The sequence below is a fragment of the Amphiprion ocellaris genome, chromosome 5 (genome assembly GCF_022539595.1).
Source record: "Amphiprion ocellaris isolate individual 3 ecotype Okinawa chromosome 5, ASM2253959v1, whole genome shotgun sequence".
Lineage (NCBI taxonomy): Eukaryota > Metazoa > Chordata > Actinopteri > Pomacentridae > Amphiprion > Amphiprion ocellaris.
In genome coordinates, this window is record NC_072770.1 from 30451728 (window position 1) to 30465739 (window position 14012).

Genomic DNA, 14012 nt, shown 5'->3' on the forward strand with positions numbered 1-14012 from the left:
CAGTGCCATTTTTGTAAATGCTGTTTTCTTGAACGTCTTTAGTGTTTTTATTAACAGTCATTTTAACAAACATTCTATATTATTTTGGGAAACGTATTATTTGGCATCATGAAAAATAGTACAAATTTGAATTCTAGACTTCTAAACAGAAAAATTGGATGAAACTGCCCTTGATAGCCTTTCCATGTGACACAAAGATGCACTATAATTCTTCTCATTGTGAATATTTTGAGTTATTTTAGCGGAACAAATACTGGTGTAAATGACAAAAATAACAAGAAAAGCACTCAGAGAGCGCAGTACTCTGCCAAGGCTGCTCAGTTGTTGTCTCATTTCCGATGGATAAGTCCCGATAAGTCCGCAGTGGTGTATTTATAGTAGGATCGCAATCATGTGATCGTCATCAGGCAGCTGACAGTATTCACTTGTTGTAACAGTAACAGTGACATCATGATGCAATCCCGCAATGATACAGAAATCTTTAAGAAATCTGATCACTTGGTCATTGTCATTTCTGACCTTTCTTGAAAATTTCATCCAAATTCATCAGTCCGTTTTTGAGTAATGTTGCTAACAGACAAACAGACAGACAGACAGACAGACAGACGGACAAACCACCGCCTACTGTCACATAACTCCATCGTGTTCTTTGATGGAGTAATAATGGCTCCATTACCTTTAAATGTATCACTGAGCTAGTATGTGCACAAGGAGAAGCCTCTAGCACTTCAAAACATCTAAATGTTCTACTCAGTAGTGACTTTTATTGATTTAACTTTTTGCAAAGTCAGAATAACATTACAACAACAGCAAAAAGCGAGACATTATGAAGTGCTCATATTTTCCTGGAGAGAAAAGCAGCTCAGTGGCAAATTTCATGTAACTGGAACTGTAGTGGGTTAGTATGCTTTTAATTAGCTTAATAAATCAATTTATTTTCCAGCTGTCTTTTTGCCTCATTTGCAGTGTTATTCTCACAGAGCCACGCAGTGCTTCATTTTATGTGAAATCAATAGAAGATGTGCCTTTAACAGCCATACTATGAAACTAATTAACCGCACAGTTCCAGAGAAAGTGTATTTTTTTTTTAAACTGAAACTTAAAATACGCTCACAAAAATGGTTTTGAATGAGCCGAATATAGATTCCGTAATCTTTGAGGTTTAGAAGGGGATTAGGAAGTTGTTAAAAATGTGTCCTGCCCTCTCAGCACTACTTAAAGTTCATTGAAAAGCCCTCTGCCACTCAAACACACATCTCAAGTGTCACTTTCATATATATAGCCCTGCAGCTGGCTGCCAACCGAACAACACAACCAATCACTAACAACACTGTAACTGTATCCACAAGGAATGCATTAATACAAACACTTCTCTTGACCCCAACACAAGGAATTAAGAAACTTTGCACACTCATTCACTCTTTTTTCTTTCTCTCTCTGTCACACACAGCATACAGGCATATTTTTTGTCAGTCTTTTATTAGTAAACAACTCACAATTCCCTTTTTACACTTTTGGAATTACACTGCAAACAAGTGTTTTCAGGCATTTTGTTACAATTTATATGAAACGTACTAAAAAGCTAAATATGGTAACTACACTGCTGAAGGGTTTGTTTACTGCAAATGGTGTACGGGTATACTGTTGTAACACAACCGGCTTAGAATATAGTCATCGACTTGTGTGCAATCTGATGTATATATATCTACACTGTAAAAGATACATTATATAGATTTATCACATTCCCAGGGCCAGCCCAAGACTACTGATACTTTTCAATGCAAAACTAATGACACAAAATTTCTACTCATGTCTCCTGTTTCCAAATAAGGGAAATCGAGTGTCATAATCATCAAACTTTTTAAGTAATTATGTGATTAGCACTTCAAATCATTATATCACATTAACAATAATAAAAAAAAAAGGTTAATTATGTGTGTGGAAATAATGACCTTGACCTAATTTGGCACCACGTTCTTCATCGCCATAACAACTGAGCACACACTCAAAACCTAAACCAACATGAAGGGACATTAAGAAGTCTGAGGCTTTACACGATTATTTCATCAAGTGATTTCACAGAGATAATAACAGACTGCAGACAGAGTGTTAGTTAGTAAAGTGGGCTAATTAATACAAACAGTCAAAGTACCAGAGTGATTTCCCGTTTTAAATGAATTTGCTGAAGCTGTGGTAAATTCTAGCGAGAGTCGACATTATAATGCAGTGCTGGAGGAATTATCAAAGACAGCAGAGTGAATTAAAAGTTTAGATTTTCTCAGGTTTTCAAGGGTTGCCCAGTCGCACTGCTCATTTACTCCACAGAGCAAAATTACCATCAAACCAGCATAAAATGAGGTCAACACAAACCTGTTATTATCATGTGTTGGAGGCTAAGGGAATGAGATCACAGTTTTGCGCCAGTCGTCGTGCTTAACTGTGTTCTTCAATCAGGTCACATTTTGAATTTGTTGCAGTAAAAACTATTGCACTCCACAGGAAAATCCTGAAAAATAGGCAGCACTGCTTATTACACAACTCATCAAGAACAGCTACATGTTAGATGCTTAAAGGCAAATAGTTGCTTGCACTGAAAGAAAAGCACACAGTTCATATTTAGAAACGTGGAACCAATGTCTAATTAAGTCCACATGTGCAGTTTGCAGAGGTTTGGAGGTCAAAGGTGCTCAAGTGATACAGATAAGCATAAAATTACACAGAAATAAGAAGTCCGCTTAAGGTCATGAGTCAACTGCTATGTAATTTGGCCAATATAAGAGGTAACAAAACCACTGCAATATAGCATAAGGAACACAGAGTAATAAGGATTCAAGTGAAAGTAAATGGCTCTGTGAGAGCTCTTGTACAGTTTACCACAATTAAACACTAGCAGTAAAAGCCTGGGGTTAAGAGGAATGAAGCAGAAAAAGCGAAAGAAAGGACGGATAAGAACGCAGATTCTGGAACAAAGCGCCTACAGTAATTCAGAGCAGAGTGGAGACCAAGGTTCAACACGGGGTCAGCATGTCGACACAGTGCCACATCTGATTCTCCACCTATAACCTCTTGCTAACGGGAGACTTAAGCTCCAAACTATGAGCTTCCTCTGAATGAGCTCTAGTTTCCAGATTTCATTGTTTTCATCACAGGCCAAGTAGTAAAAGACCACTGGATGTGTGAGTCGCTGCTGATTATGTGAAAAAAAAAAAAAGGAAAGATGAAAAATGTTTATGGAACAATTAAAGAATTTGGCAACACCTCACAACAATCAGCCTCCCCCATTAAACTGTTACAAAGTAGCAGCAAAAGGCTAAAGACAGACGAGCTCGCCAGTGAACAGTTAAAATGAGATTAGAAGAAAAAGTAATATTGGGAAGCTGGCTGGTTCTCTACACTGTGTGCACTATGGGGCACGTCATACACTGTTAATACAGTGATTACAAGTGGAAATGTGGAACAGATGTGAGCAGCTGGAACTGTTATCATAGAATAATCATCAGCTACTATTTTAAGCTCTGATTAAAGCACCATCGTTGGTAGATGTTGACGGAAAGGTTCTTCTGATCACAGAGTTTAGATTTTAGAACAATTTGTTATCATTCTCAGGAGTAAGTTGTAATCAAGAGATCCATATTCAAGAATAACAAAGTTCACAATTGAAGGAAATCTGGGAAATATGCCTTTTTCCTCTCTGGCAGAGTTAGATGAGAAGAACGATGACATCAAATATAAGGCACCAGCCATCAGCTGGTTAAAACAGCGAGCCTGACTCAGTCTTTCTGTTAAGCCGAGCTAACTGCCTCCTGGTTCCTGCGACTTATTTACCAAACAGACATTGCAGGGGCATCAGTTTCCCAAAGTGCTGAACTATGTAAAGGAAGTAGGCTCCCACACACCTTTCATTTCTGCATCGTTTACCGTGTGACTGTGGTTTATATCAAAACACCCCTGTGGTGTTTTTTGCCTTGATAGAAACTGCAATCACACAGTAAAATGTAAATGAATCTGCACAATCTGTTTTGACTATAACTGTGACTGGAAACAGCCAACACTGCAATGAGAGGATGAGACACGTAGCCAACGTTAACTTCTTTCTTCAATCTTCAATAAATTAGTGAGTACACATGTTAACGGTAAAGATGGATCTTTCATAAAGAATGTTTGGGGAGAGATATATATCAAAAAAGGCAATAACTTAAGTACTATCAAAATAATTTGGTGAGATTAAACCACTTCATTGCATTTTTTTTGGTTGAACGATAGATTTGTACAAATTTACAAGTGCAAATGACTTCTGAATCCATCAATCTGCAGCTGTAAAGTTCCTCTGATCAACCTACAGCGATAAAGGCTGATGTCCACTACAGAAGCCAGGAGAATTGCACACAGGGCTTTCTTTCACCGGCATGTGAATGCATCTTTGCATTTTGTCAATGCTCAGTAAACCTGAAGTATTTCTGCTGCCAGCAATTGTCAGACCAAACTTGATGATTTGCTTTTGTTGAGCGCCCTAGAAATGTTTTGCTACATCCATCAGAGTGGCGCTGTCATGCAGGGTGTTTGAGGGATGTGTGGTGGGTTTTGGGTTGTAACAGGCCGGACAGTCACCGACATCATCAGCAGCACGTCCTGCGAGACTCTGAGGCCTGCCGTCCCAACTTGAAAGCTTTCCCTGAAGTTGCTCCTGCTGTGTCCACAACGGGGATGCGCTTACCTGTGAAGACGCATACACAGACACACAAAAACGTTCATCATGTCTTCTTATTAATGCAATAGTTTTGAGTTCTTTTGTTCAGACATAAGGTGCATAGATAGATGTTGATTATCTTGACAGTTTCGGCGAAAGCTCCTGCCTTCTTCAGAAGCGTCTCACTGGCAGCGTGTGACGTGTCAGCTGGCAGATTTTGACAAGAATCATCGGAACTGAAGACAACAAACTCAAACGCTGGATTTAGGAGGCCACGGAGATCAGGAGGCATGCGAAGAGGGCCATGAACAGGGATGCTTCATGCTCTCCCACACCTGGGACACCCTACACCCTACTCCAGAAGAAATAGGACGGCGGGGATGTGGCATGCCTGGTGCGGCGGTCGGGTCCGCTGGGCTCGCCACGACATGCCATTACTTGTGGGCATGGTCGGCCCGGCGAATTTGGCAGCTCTACTGGGCGTGCTGCATATGCCGGCTGTCAAAACCTGCCAGTTGACACATCACACGCCGTCAGTGAGACGCTTCCAAAGAAGGCGAGAGCTATTGCCCGAACTGTGAAGGTAATCAACATCTATCTATGCACCTTACGTCTGAAAAAAAGAACTCAAAACTACTGAATAGACACACACACTGATGCTGGACTCCGGTATTCAGCTCCACTTTTTCCTTTTCAAGCTGTCCAGTCTCACACTTTCTTACTGTTAGACAATATTCAGTTCATTTCAAATAATATGTTGGCTTGGTTTTGATATCTATTTTACATATACACTACCATTCAAAAGTTTGAGATCACTTAGAAATGTCATTATTGTTGAAAGAAAAGCAGTTTTTTTTAATGAAGATAACATTAAATTAATCAGAAATACAGTCTAGATACTGTTAATGTGGTAAATGACTATTCTAGCTGAAAACAAATCATTTTTAATGGAATATCTCCATAGGGGTACAGAGGAACATTTCCAGCAACCATCACTCCTGTGTTCTAATTCTACATTGTGTTAGCTAATCATATTGAAATGATTAGAAAACCCTTGTGCAATTATGTTAGCACATGAAAAAAAAGTGTGAGTTTTCATGGAAAATATGAAATTGCCTGGGTGACTCCAAACTTTAGAATGGTAGTGTATAGAAGGATATAGAAGAAGTATTTGTGTCCCAGTTTCGTACTACATACTCTACAAATTTTGAGTACTTGGTGTGTTTATTCAGAAACATCAATGAATAATTAAGTAAATCCATATGTATAAACACTTCATTTTTACAATGCACAAAGAAAACAGAGACACTACTCATGTCTGAATAAATAATCTGTGAAAAATGGTGAGATCTTACAACAAAAACAAAAAACATTCATTTCATTTTGCTTGTTTACTTTAGGGTTAGGGTTAGATAAGTATTACGTAACATGGTAAATTATTCACTAAACTTACTTAAAAGCATATACTGTACGCAAATAATATGTAGTATAAAATTGGGAAACAGCTATTGTGCGCATCTCAGGTCTTTTAGTTAAACTCAAGCTTACCCGTTGCCACAGAAAGAACTGCGTGTTCACCCACTTGTCTCTACAGATTTTTGTTTCAAAAGTGCCAAAATGTACTAATTACGTGGATTCTGCTCTACATCTAACACATTACTAAGTCTGATCTCCCCCATGGCTGCCAGAGGTCTGCTTCACACACAGTTAAACTCCAGATTATATTGCTTTAAAGCAATATTTCTTCTTTGAAACACAATGGGGAAAAAAACAACTAAGAACCTGCAGGTGTTCGGGCCAGCGGCACCAAACGCTTAAGAAGCACACTTACTTATCTCTATAAACACCTCGTTGATGTTAATGGCATTCTTGGCGCTGGTTTCTACAAAGATGGCATGGATGGAGTCAGCATAGTCCTTGGCATCCTTTTCTGGCACTTCTCTGCGAATAAAGAAAATATGTCAAAATATTGTGTTGCAATATGTTCACAGATTCTCCAATTTCATGCCTGGCCTGATAACCATCAAATGTTTCTCCCCAACAGATGGGAGGATTTCACAATTTTGTGGACAAGTCTGGGAGTTGGTTGTATTTTCCAGTCTTATGGAAAATCATTTTAAAAAAAGGAAACGGGAGAATATGTGCAACAAGAAACTGAATTCTACCATCTAAATCAAACATCACTCTCAAGATGTGAATGAGGTGTTATCATCATACCCCACAGCAGCACTGTTTACGGCACATACAGTAAGATGTCTAATTCAGGTTCACCTTGCATCTGACAGGTCACATTTGTTGCCAGCGATGGCGACCACTATATTAGGAGGGCCGTGCTGGCGCAGCTCTTTCACCCAGTTCTTCAGTGTTTGGAAGGATTCCTGATGATGCAGGTAAGTAACATGTTATACAGACTGAAACAATATGCAGAAAAGCACATAGAATCTCCTTTGAAAGTTTAAGGACCATTTTAGCATTTTGTGAAAACATGCTATTCTCTTTGTATTATTTATTATTATTTATTATTATTATTATTATTATTATTATTATTATTATTATTATTATTATTATTATTATTATTATTATTATTATTATTATTATTATTATTATAGGTTTTATTGTTGCGCTGTCAGTCTAATATTTTTTCTATTTTGCAGTATAATCCATGAGGAACAGCATTTCATTTACCTGTGTGAGTGTCATCTGTACATGTGGAAATCACAATAAAAGTGTACGTTAACTTAAATATGGAAACAGCAGCCAGTTAAATCAACTTTGCGAAATGAGTGGACGGAGGGGGAGACAGACAGTCTGGCTCACTCCAGCAAAAAAATTTGTCTATGAGCACCTCTAAAGCTCACTAAATAATGTGTTGTGTCTCATTTTTTAAGTGCCAGAATATATCTTGTCAAATCCAAGAATATAAAGTCCACAGCAAAACCTCCCCTAGCACCACCACTTGTTATTTTTACACTGTTTTTTTTTGTACAACTAATTAAATAAGATATAAAGTGTTCATCAGTGAACTTTAGAGGGACTAGCAGGAGGATTTTATTATTATCTTTGGACTTTTTCTCAGGGTTTCCAGTCTTTAACCAAGTGAAGAATTGTGTCAATCCGGTCAAACTACTGGCAAGTAAGCAAATAAGCATGTTCAAATACTCTCAGAAAACACTAACAGTAACAACACAGGTATACAGTATGTACTTTTTAGTGGATCGATTGAGGAGAAAAATGTAAAAATGACCTCTTTAGTGATGTCATAGACAATGATGGCTGCTGCTGATCCTCTGTAGTACATTGGTGCCAGAGCTCGAAACTATAGAAAGAAGGAGAAAAGCCTAGTTAGAAATATGCATCAACTCTTTAAAGGAAATCCACATCCACTATTGGCAGGTAAGAAGATTGTGGGTCTAAAGCCTCTCAGTAATCATATCTGCTTAAACTAGAGGTTTCGTATAGTCTGACTTCATTAAGCCTGAATTAAGCTTTGAAACAATGAAGAACAAGAATTTAATTTCAAAGATAATTTATTCTGACTTTTCTTTGAAAGCTGTTTACCTTCAATTCCTTCCTATTTTTCATTTTTGGATGTGAAAAGAGTGCTAAATGCATCATTTCAGTAACATTGCATATTTATGTATCTGTGTCTTTTCCCAGACTATGGTTAATCCATGACCTTGTCACAGGTTTGCGTTTAACTCTAATTAAATAATTCAATCATTGTGAGTTTAATTAAACTCAATAATATAGACTGAAACAATCTCAAAAACAGAGCATAAAAATAAGCAACAAAACAAGTAACATTTTACAAACCCAGAGGCCCGAAGCCTATAAACCAAGTGGCTTTATTTAAAATGAAAGTATGGCGAGTCTTTCCACCAAGATCTCACACATGTGAAAGCTATCAAGCGAAAGATGAGCAGAAAGTGTCAAAAGCTGTTAGTGTTTGGATATTAATGGAAGACTATACATTTGATGTTAACCCAATACATCACAAAGTCCCGCATAATCAAAACAGCATGTGCAGAGTTTCTGAATCCATAGCTGCCTGCGAGGCCGGGGGTTCGGCCAGGTTTTGGTATTTTGCTGGTAAAATACTTTCCAGTGCACAGCGAGACCTGGCTTCATCAATAAGCCTGCTGTCATAATATTTGAGAACATATTGTTTTTCACACCGCATCTGAAGGGAACGATAAGGTTTAACCCAACCAGAATATCAGGCAGAAGCATCTGAGCTCCTCTAAAATCCAGAAGATTTTGTCTACAGCCTTTAAGAGGACTTCAGCACAGTACCAGACAGATAAAATGTCTTTCTTCAGTAAATCATTTAGCTCCAGTGAAGGAAGCAATTAAGTGCATTTGCTGAAATATTGCACTTTATTAGTTTGCTGGTACCTTAGTTAAGCATTTAAAGTCTTCTTCAGACTCATAAATATTACACTATAAATGAGAAACTGTCAGATTAATGCACCCAGCAGCTTAGTAAATATTTAAAACTGGCAGCACAGCTACAGAATACTACACATATCTTAATGTGACAGTGTGATATTATAAGTAACATATATAAAAATGGAAACCTTAAAGCTGTCATTTTGCTTCATAATATACACTTTTAGTTTTGAGACTTTCTATTTTTGCAGCAAGCAGGGCTTCTACTTGTAATACATATTATTACACAGTAGTATTGCAACTTTTACTTAAGTGAACTATCTTCTGCAACTATTTCCTCATCATCTCCTCATTAAATACTAACTGAAACATCAGGCCATTTGTTTAACTTTGCAAAATTCTGTTCCCAATGAGCTCTACCAGCTGAAACAAATACAGACTATAACCCTTGACATAAATACAACAACAACAATGAAATACTTTTAAAGAATTTTTAGTTTGTCTTGGAGCAAGACAGACCAAAACTATGTTTCAAGCTTTCAAAATTGCTAAAGGAGAATCTCTGCATGCCTTCTTCCCATGGCCGAGGTATTTAACAGGCTAATAAAACCATGTGTCACGAAATTTCTAATGATATTTATTTTAAAAGAAACAACCCGTGTCTCTGAAAGACCTTCACTTGGAATGACCCTGCCTTCCCGCCAATTCTATTTTCCTTTACAATGCGATGGAATAAACTATCCATCTTGGAGTGACAGTGTTACCTCAGGAAAGCACACATTCCACATAATTACAGTTGTTACTGGCCCCAAGTCCACCAACGGGAATCCAGCTTGGGATATTTGGCAGAGGCACTGAGGAGAGTGCTGTCTGTTTCACTGGCTGGTGTTGGGCTGCACCACCGCCAGTCCTGTGTGGTCTATCTGTGCCGTAACCCAAAGAGCAATCACTGCGAGGCCAGACGTCTGGCCACACAGCAGAGCAGAAGGCAGCCCCAGTGATTCCCAGAGAGTGTTGATTAATTGCTGAAACCATGAGCTGGGTGTATAATGAAAGGGAACCTCCTTTTTCAGTAGGATGCAAGGTTCCCTTTTGCTTGTTTTCTGTGCGAATGGGCAGTCAGAGGGGGAGGCCTGGATGGGCTGTTGACAGCTGGGCTCAGATGTACTCGGAAAGCCTCATCTGTTCTTGAGATATGGATTGTGGAAATCGCAGAGCTTTCCTTTCTGCCCTTGTCTCTCCTTACATGCGCATTGGCCGGCTTTGTATTCCTCTTTCTCAACTCGTCAGATTTTGATAGGCCAAAGCTCCACAGAGGTTAGAAAACAAGCCATGAAAGGTCTCAAAATACCACAACAGCTTTGTAGGAAAAAAACACATGCACACGCAGACACATGCCAAACCTACTCAAGGAATGTTGTTACTTTTTCGCTTGCAGATGTGAACTACTTGGGAGACCGAGAGGCCACATGGGTAAGAAAAAGTGGATTCGTGGGAATACAATGTGAAGAAAAATAGAAAGGACAACAAAAAAAAAATCACAAAGAATAGTTTGTTTCACAGGAGAGAACACACAGAGGGGGAAAAAAGTGGACGTTGCGATGCTGAGTGGCAGTAACTCTCAGATAAGATGCAGCAGCGACACACGCCAGTGGGCTGGGATGGTTTCAGTTTTATCCTCCCGCCTTATCTTAAATGGGGCTACACTGATGTCCCCTAAAGGCTGCGAAAAAGCAGAGGCCTCCAGGGGGAAGGAGGATAAAAGACAAGCAGTGTCTTATCTCACCTCTCTGCAGAGTGCAGCAGTTGGGATATATTATTACAATAGCAGAGGACTGTGCATGAGAAAAAGAGAAGGCTGTGTGCAGAAACAGGGAAGCGATGTGGAGGTCTAATGCAGAGAACGTGTGAGTCAAAAGAGAAAGCAGTTCCTTACGCCACAACTGTCTGGAGACTGGTGTCGGTTTCGTGGGCTTAAATTCTGAAATTGTACCCAAACACCAAAATGTATCCCGATTGCCATATCACATATCATTTGTGTGTGAAGTTTGAGTCCTGCACTTTGTGTAGGTGACAAAACATCTGGAATGTAGCATTTACAGGGACACAGGAGTGCAGAAAATATAAGAAGTGACACCTCAGCATAGCAACTGCTGACAGACAAGACTATTCAGAGGCATGACAAGATAAAATCACACACAAGGATAACAATGGCTCTCCTTTACTTGTGTTTAAAAAATGTGGAATGAGGAAGAAACAGAAAGACAGAAGAGAGAGATAGGACAGAGACTAAAGGTGACAGAAGGGACAAAACATCACAGACTTGAAGTTTTCTACGAGACTAAAAGGAACGCCACTCACAGAATTGCATGTATGTACAAAAAGGAGGGAAAAGGGGCAGAACGATACCTATAGAAAGGTAAATGTTGCCCCCTATCAGAAGTAACGACTAACTGCAGTATCTAAGTTACCCCAGGAGGGTTCAGGGAGTGGTGCACGCACATGCTGGTAGTTTATTCACTTCCTTCACAACCACGTGGAGGGGAATATGTAGATTTTTGAATAGAGAAAATTGATTGATTACAATATCAAAACTGTGCTGCTGTGCCACAACATTTGTGACACTCCTGAGAGCAATACCTCAGCGAACATTACTAACCCGCTCCTGCCCTGCTGTATCCCAGATCAGGAACTTGTGCAGCTCATTTTGGTATTGCACTGTCTTGGTCATGAACGACGCCCTGGTGAAGAGAAATTGAATCATGATATACTATAGATTTAAACATCACACAATAAATAAAACTGTGAATAAAGCTTACAGGTTTTATACCAGTTTGATTATGATATCATAACATGTTCAAAAGTGTTGATTTACATTGTATCAGTTGGAATCTGAGCAATACTGTATTTTGAGGCTAATGAAATTACATAACATTTGGTTTCAATGATTCAATCGGATCTTGATTTTGTTATAAAATTAAAAAATAAAAAATAAAATAAATGCTGTGTTAGTGTTAATAGTGAAGCTATTTACTTGAAAATGTATCTGGCATTTCTGATTTCTTGTTTTTAATGGACTGACACAGATATATCCGGGATAAGCTAAAACTAGTTAAGAATAATTTAAATATACAAGTCAGGCTCCAGTACTGACCGACAGTTACAAAAAAGTATTTAATTTACAATATCAAGAAATTGAGAACAATTTTATGTATCTGAGATGACTGAAAGAGCTAATATTGCATATTCTTAGATATTAAGTTAACAAAATTATCTTAACTTCAACTGCCAATTGTTTTCTTTTATATTAATCCATCAATTATTATTTCAATTAATTGATTTATTGTTTGGGCTTTAAACTGTCAGAAAATAGTTTTAAAAAAATGTAAAAATTTCCCTAAACCAAACAGGACATATTCAAATTGCCTGTTTGTCGGACCAAAAGTACAAAACTGAAGGTTATTTTGCACCACATAGGGTGAAGAAAAGCATAAAGTCCTTACATTTGAGAGGTTGGAACCAACTATTTATTCAATAACTATGGCAGATTAATTTTCAGTCAACTGATTAATCGACCAGCTCCTTCTGCTCTAACTGGAATTGGTGAATCCACAACACCATAATGTTCTGCAACAACAAAAGAGAGAGAATAAATTCACCTATCAAGTGGGAGGCAGTTGGGACTTACCCAATAGTTGGATTGATGTTTGGGTCAAAGCTGTCCTCGACAAATCTCCAAACAATACTTGACTTTCCAACTCCAGTATCCTGCAGAGACAAGATAAAGACGATGCTTAGTAAACACGGCCATAAATAATTACTAGAAGTATAAAAACACATTCATTACATTAGTTTTTGTGGGATCTTCTTCATTCCTGTCCTGCTGATAAGCTGGAACTTACTGCTAATTAAGCAGGAAATTAATTGACATTGTTCTTACTAGCAAATAAAGATAAGGATGTTTTATGAATTTACTTGAAGAATGTCTTAATAGGGTATCGATAGATAAAATGATGGCTTATGCTGTTGTTGTTAAAAGGAGTCTTGATGTGCATGAATGCTGTTCCAAACATTATATCAATCCCTTATTTAATAACGTGTTATTTATCCTATGAACATTCCAAAACCTAAAGATACTGAATTAAATAAGCAATGTCAAAACAGGGAAAGCTGAGTAAACCAGGGATTTTTAGCTTAAAAGTTGCTCAAATCAAACATAATCTGGACTGTTACAATTCATTTTCTGTCAGATGACGAGTCACTTTACTGAGAATTGTTTCAGCTCTATTTTTTATCCATTAGTAGATGGAGAGAAAGTTATTCCGATGAGGCATCAGTGTGTTGCTGTTAGAAATAAAAGGACTCGCTTATGTCTTTATTACTTACTAACTAGGCAAGCAGGATTACTGCTACTGTGACTTGCTGTTCTTAATGCTGAGTGCAACAAAGCCCAATGACGTTATCTGAGGTTATAAACAATTAGCTCCCACTTGATCACAGTAAGTGATGACAACAGACCTGTGCATCAGTATGGTGTAGTCTGATGCTACAGGTACAGTTACATACAGTGAAGACCCATAGGCACATATGTCAAAGATTTTTTAAAAAAAATCAATGCTGACTCACCCCCAGGAGACAAACTTTTAATTCTCTCAGCGCCATATCGATGTCCCCTCTCAAAACGGGTTTGTGATGATGATCATTGACAATTTTCTGCTCTTGGTGCTCTTTTTTATCTTGAATATTCTTCAGGTGGTCTGTGTTTACAAACAACTTCACTTCATCGTGGTCGAAAGCTGGCAAAAGCACACATCAGGTCGGATAATAACTCTCGCTATGAGCTTTAAATGGACCCGCAGCCCGTCGTATTTGCCATATTGTGGATATTGTAAACAGCTAGCTAGCTAACAGTGAAGCCACCAGATCGCTCAGTCTC

The 14012-nt window shown here is 38.3% G+C and overlaps 1 protein-coding gene across 1 annotated transcript; it reads right to left on the bottom strand.

The window, feature by feature from the left end:
• Positions 1-1460: 1460 nt before the first annotated feature.
• Positions 1461-13934, bottom strand: rab22a (RAB22A, member RAS oncogene family). The gene is made up of 7 exons (XM_023286356.3): positions 13703-13934; positions 12765-12844; positions 11736-11817; positions 7932-8003; positions 6959-7065; positions 6519-6628; positions 1461-4714 (listed from the first exon to the last, which is right to left on the bottom strand). The coding sequence occupies exons 1-7, from the start codon at positions 13736-13738 to the stop codon at positions 4617-4619; spliced, it is 585 nt and encodes a 194-aa protein (XP_023142124.1). The 5' UTR covers positions 13739-13934; the 3' UTR covers positions 1461-4616.
• Between the last annotated feature and the right edge of the window lie 78 nt (positions 13935-14012).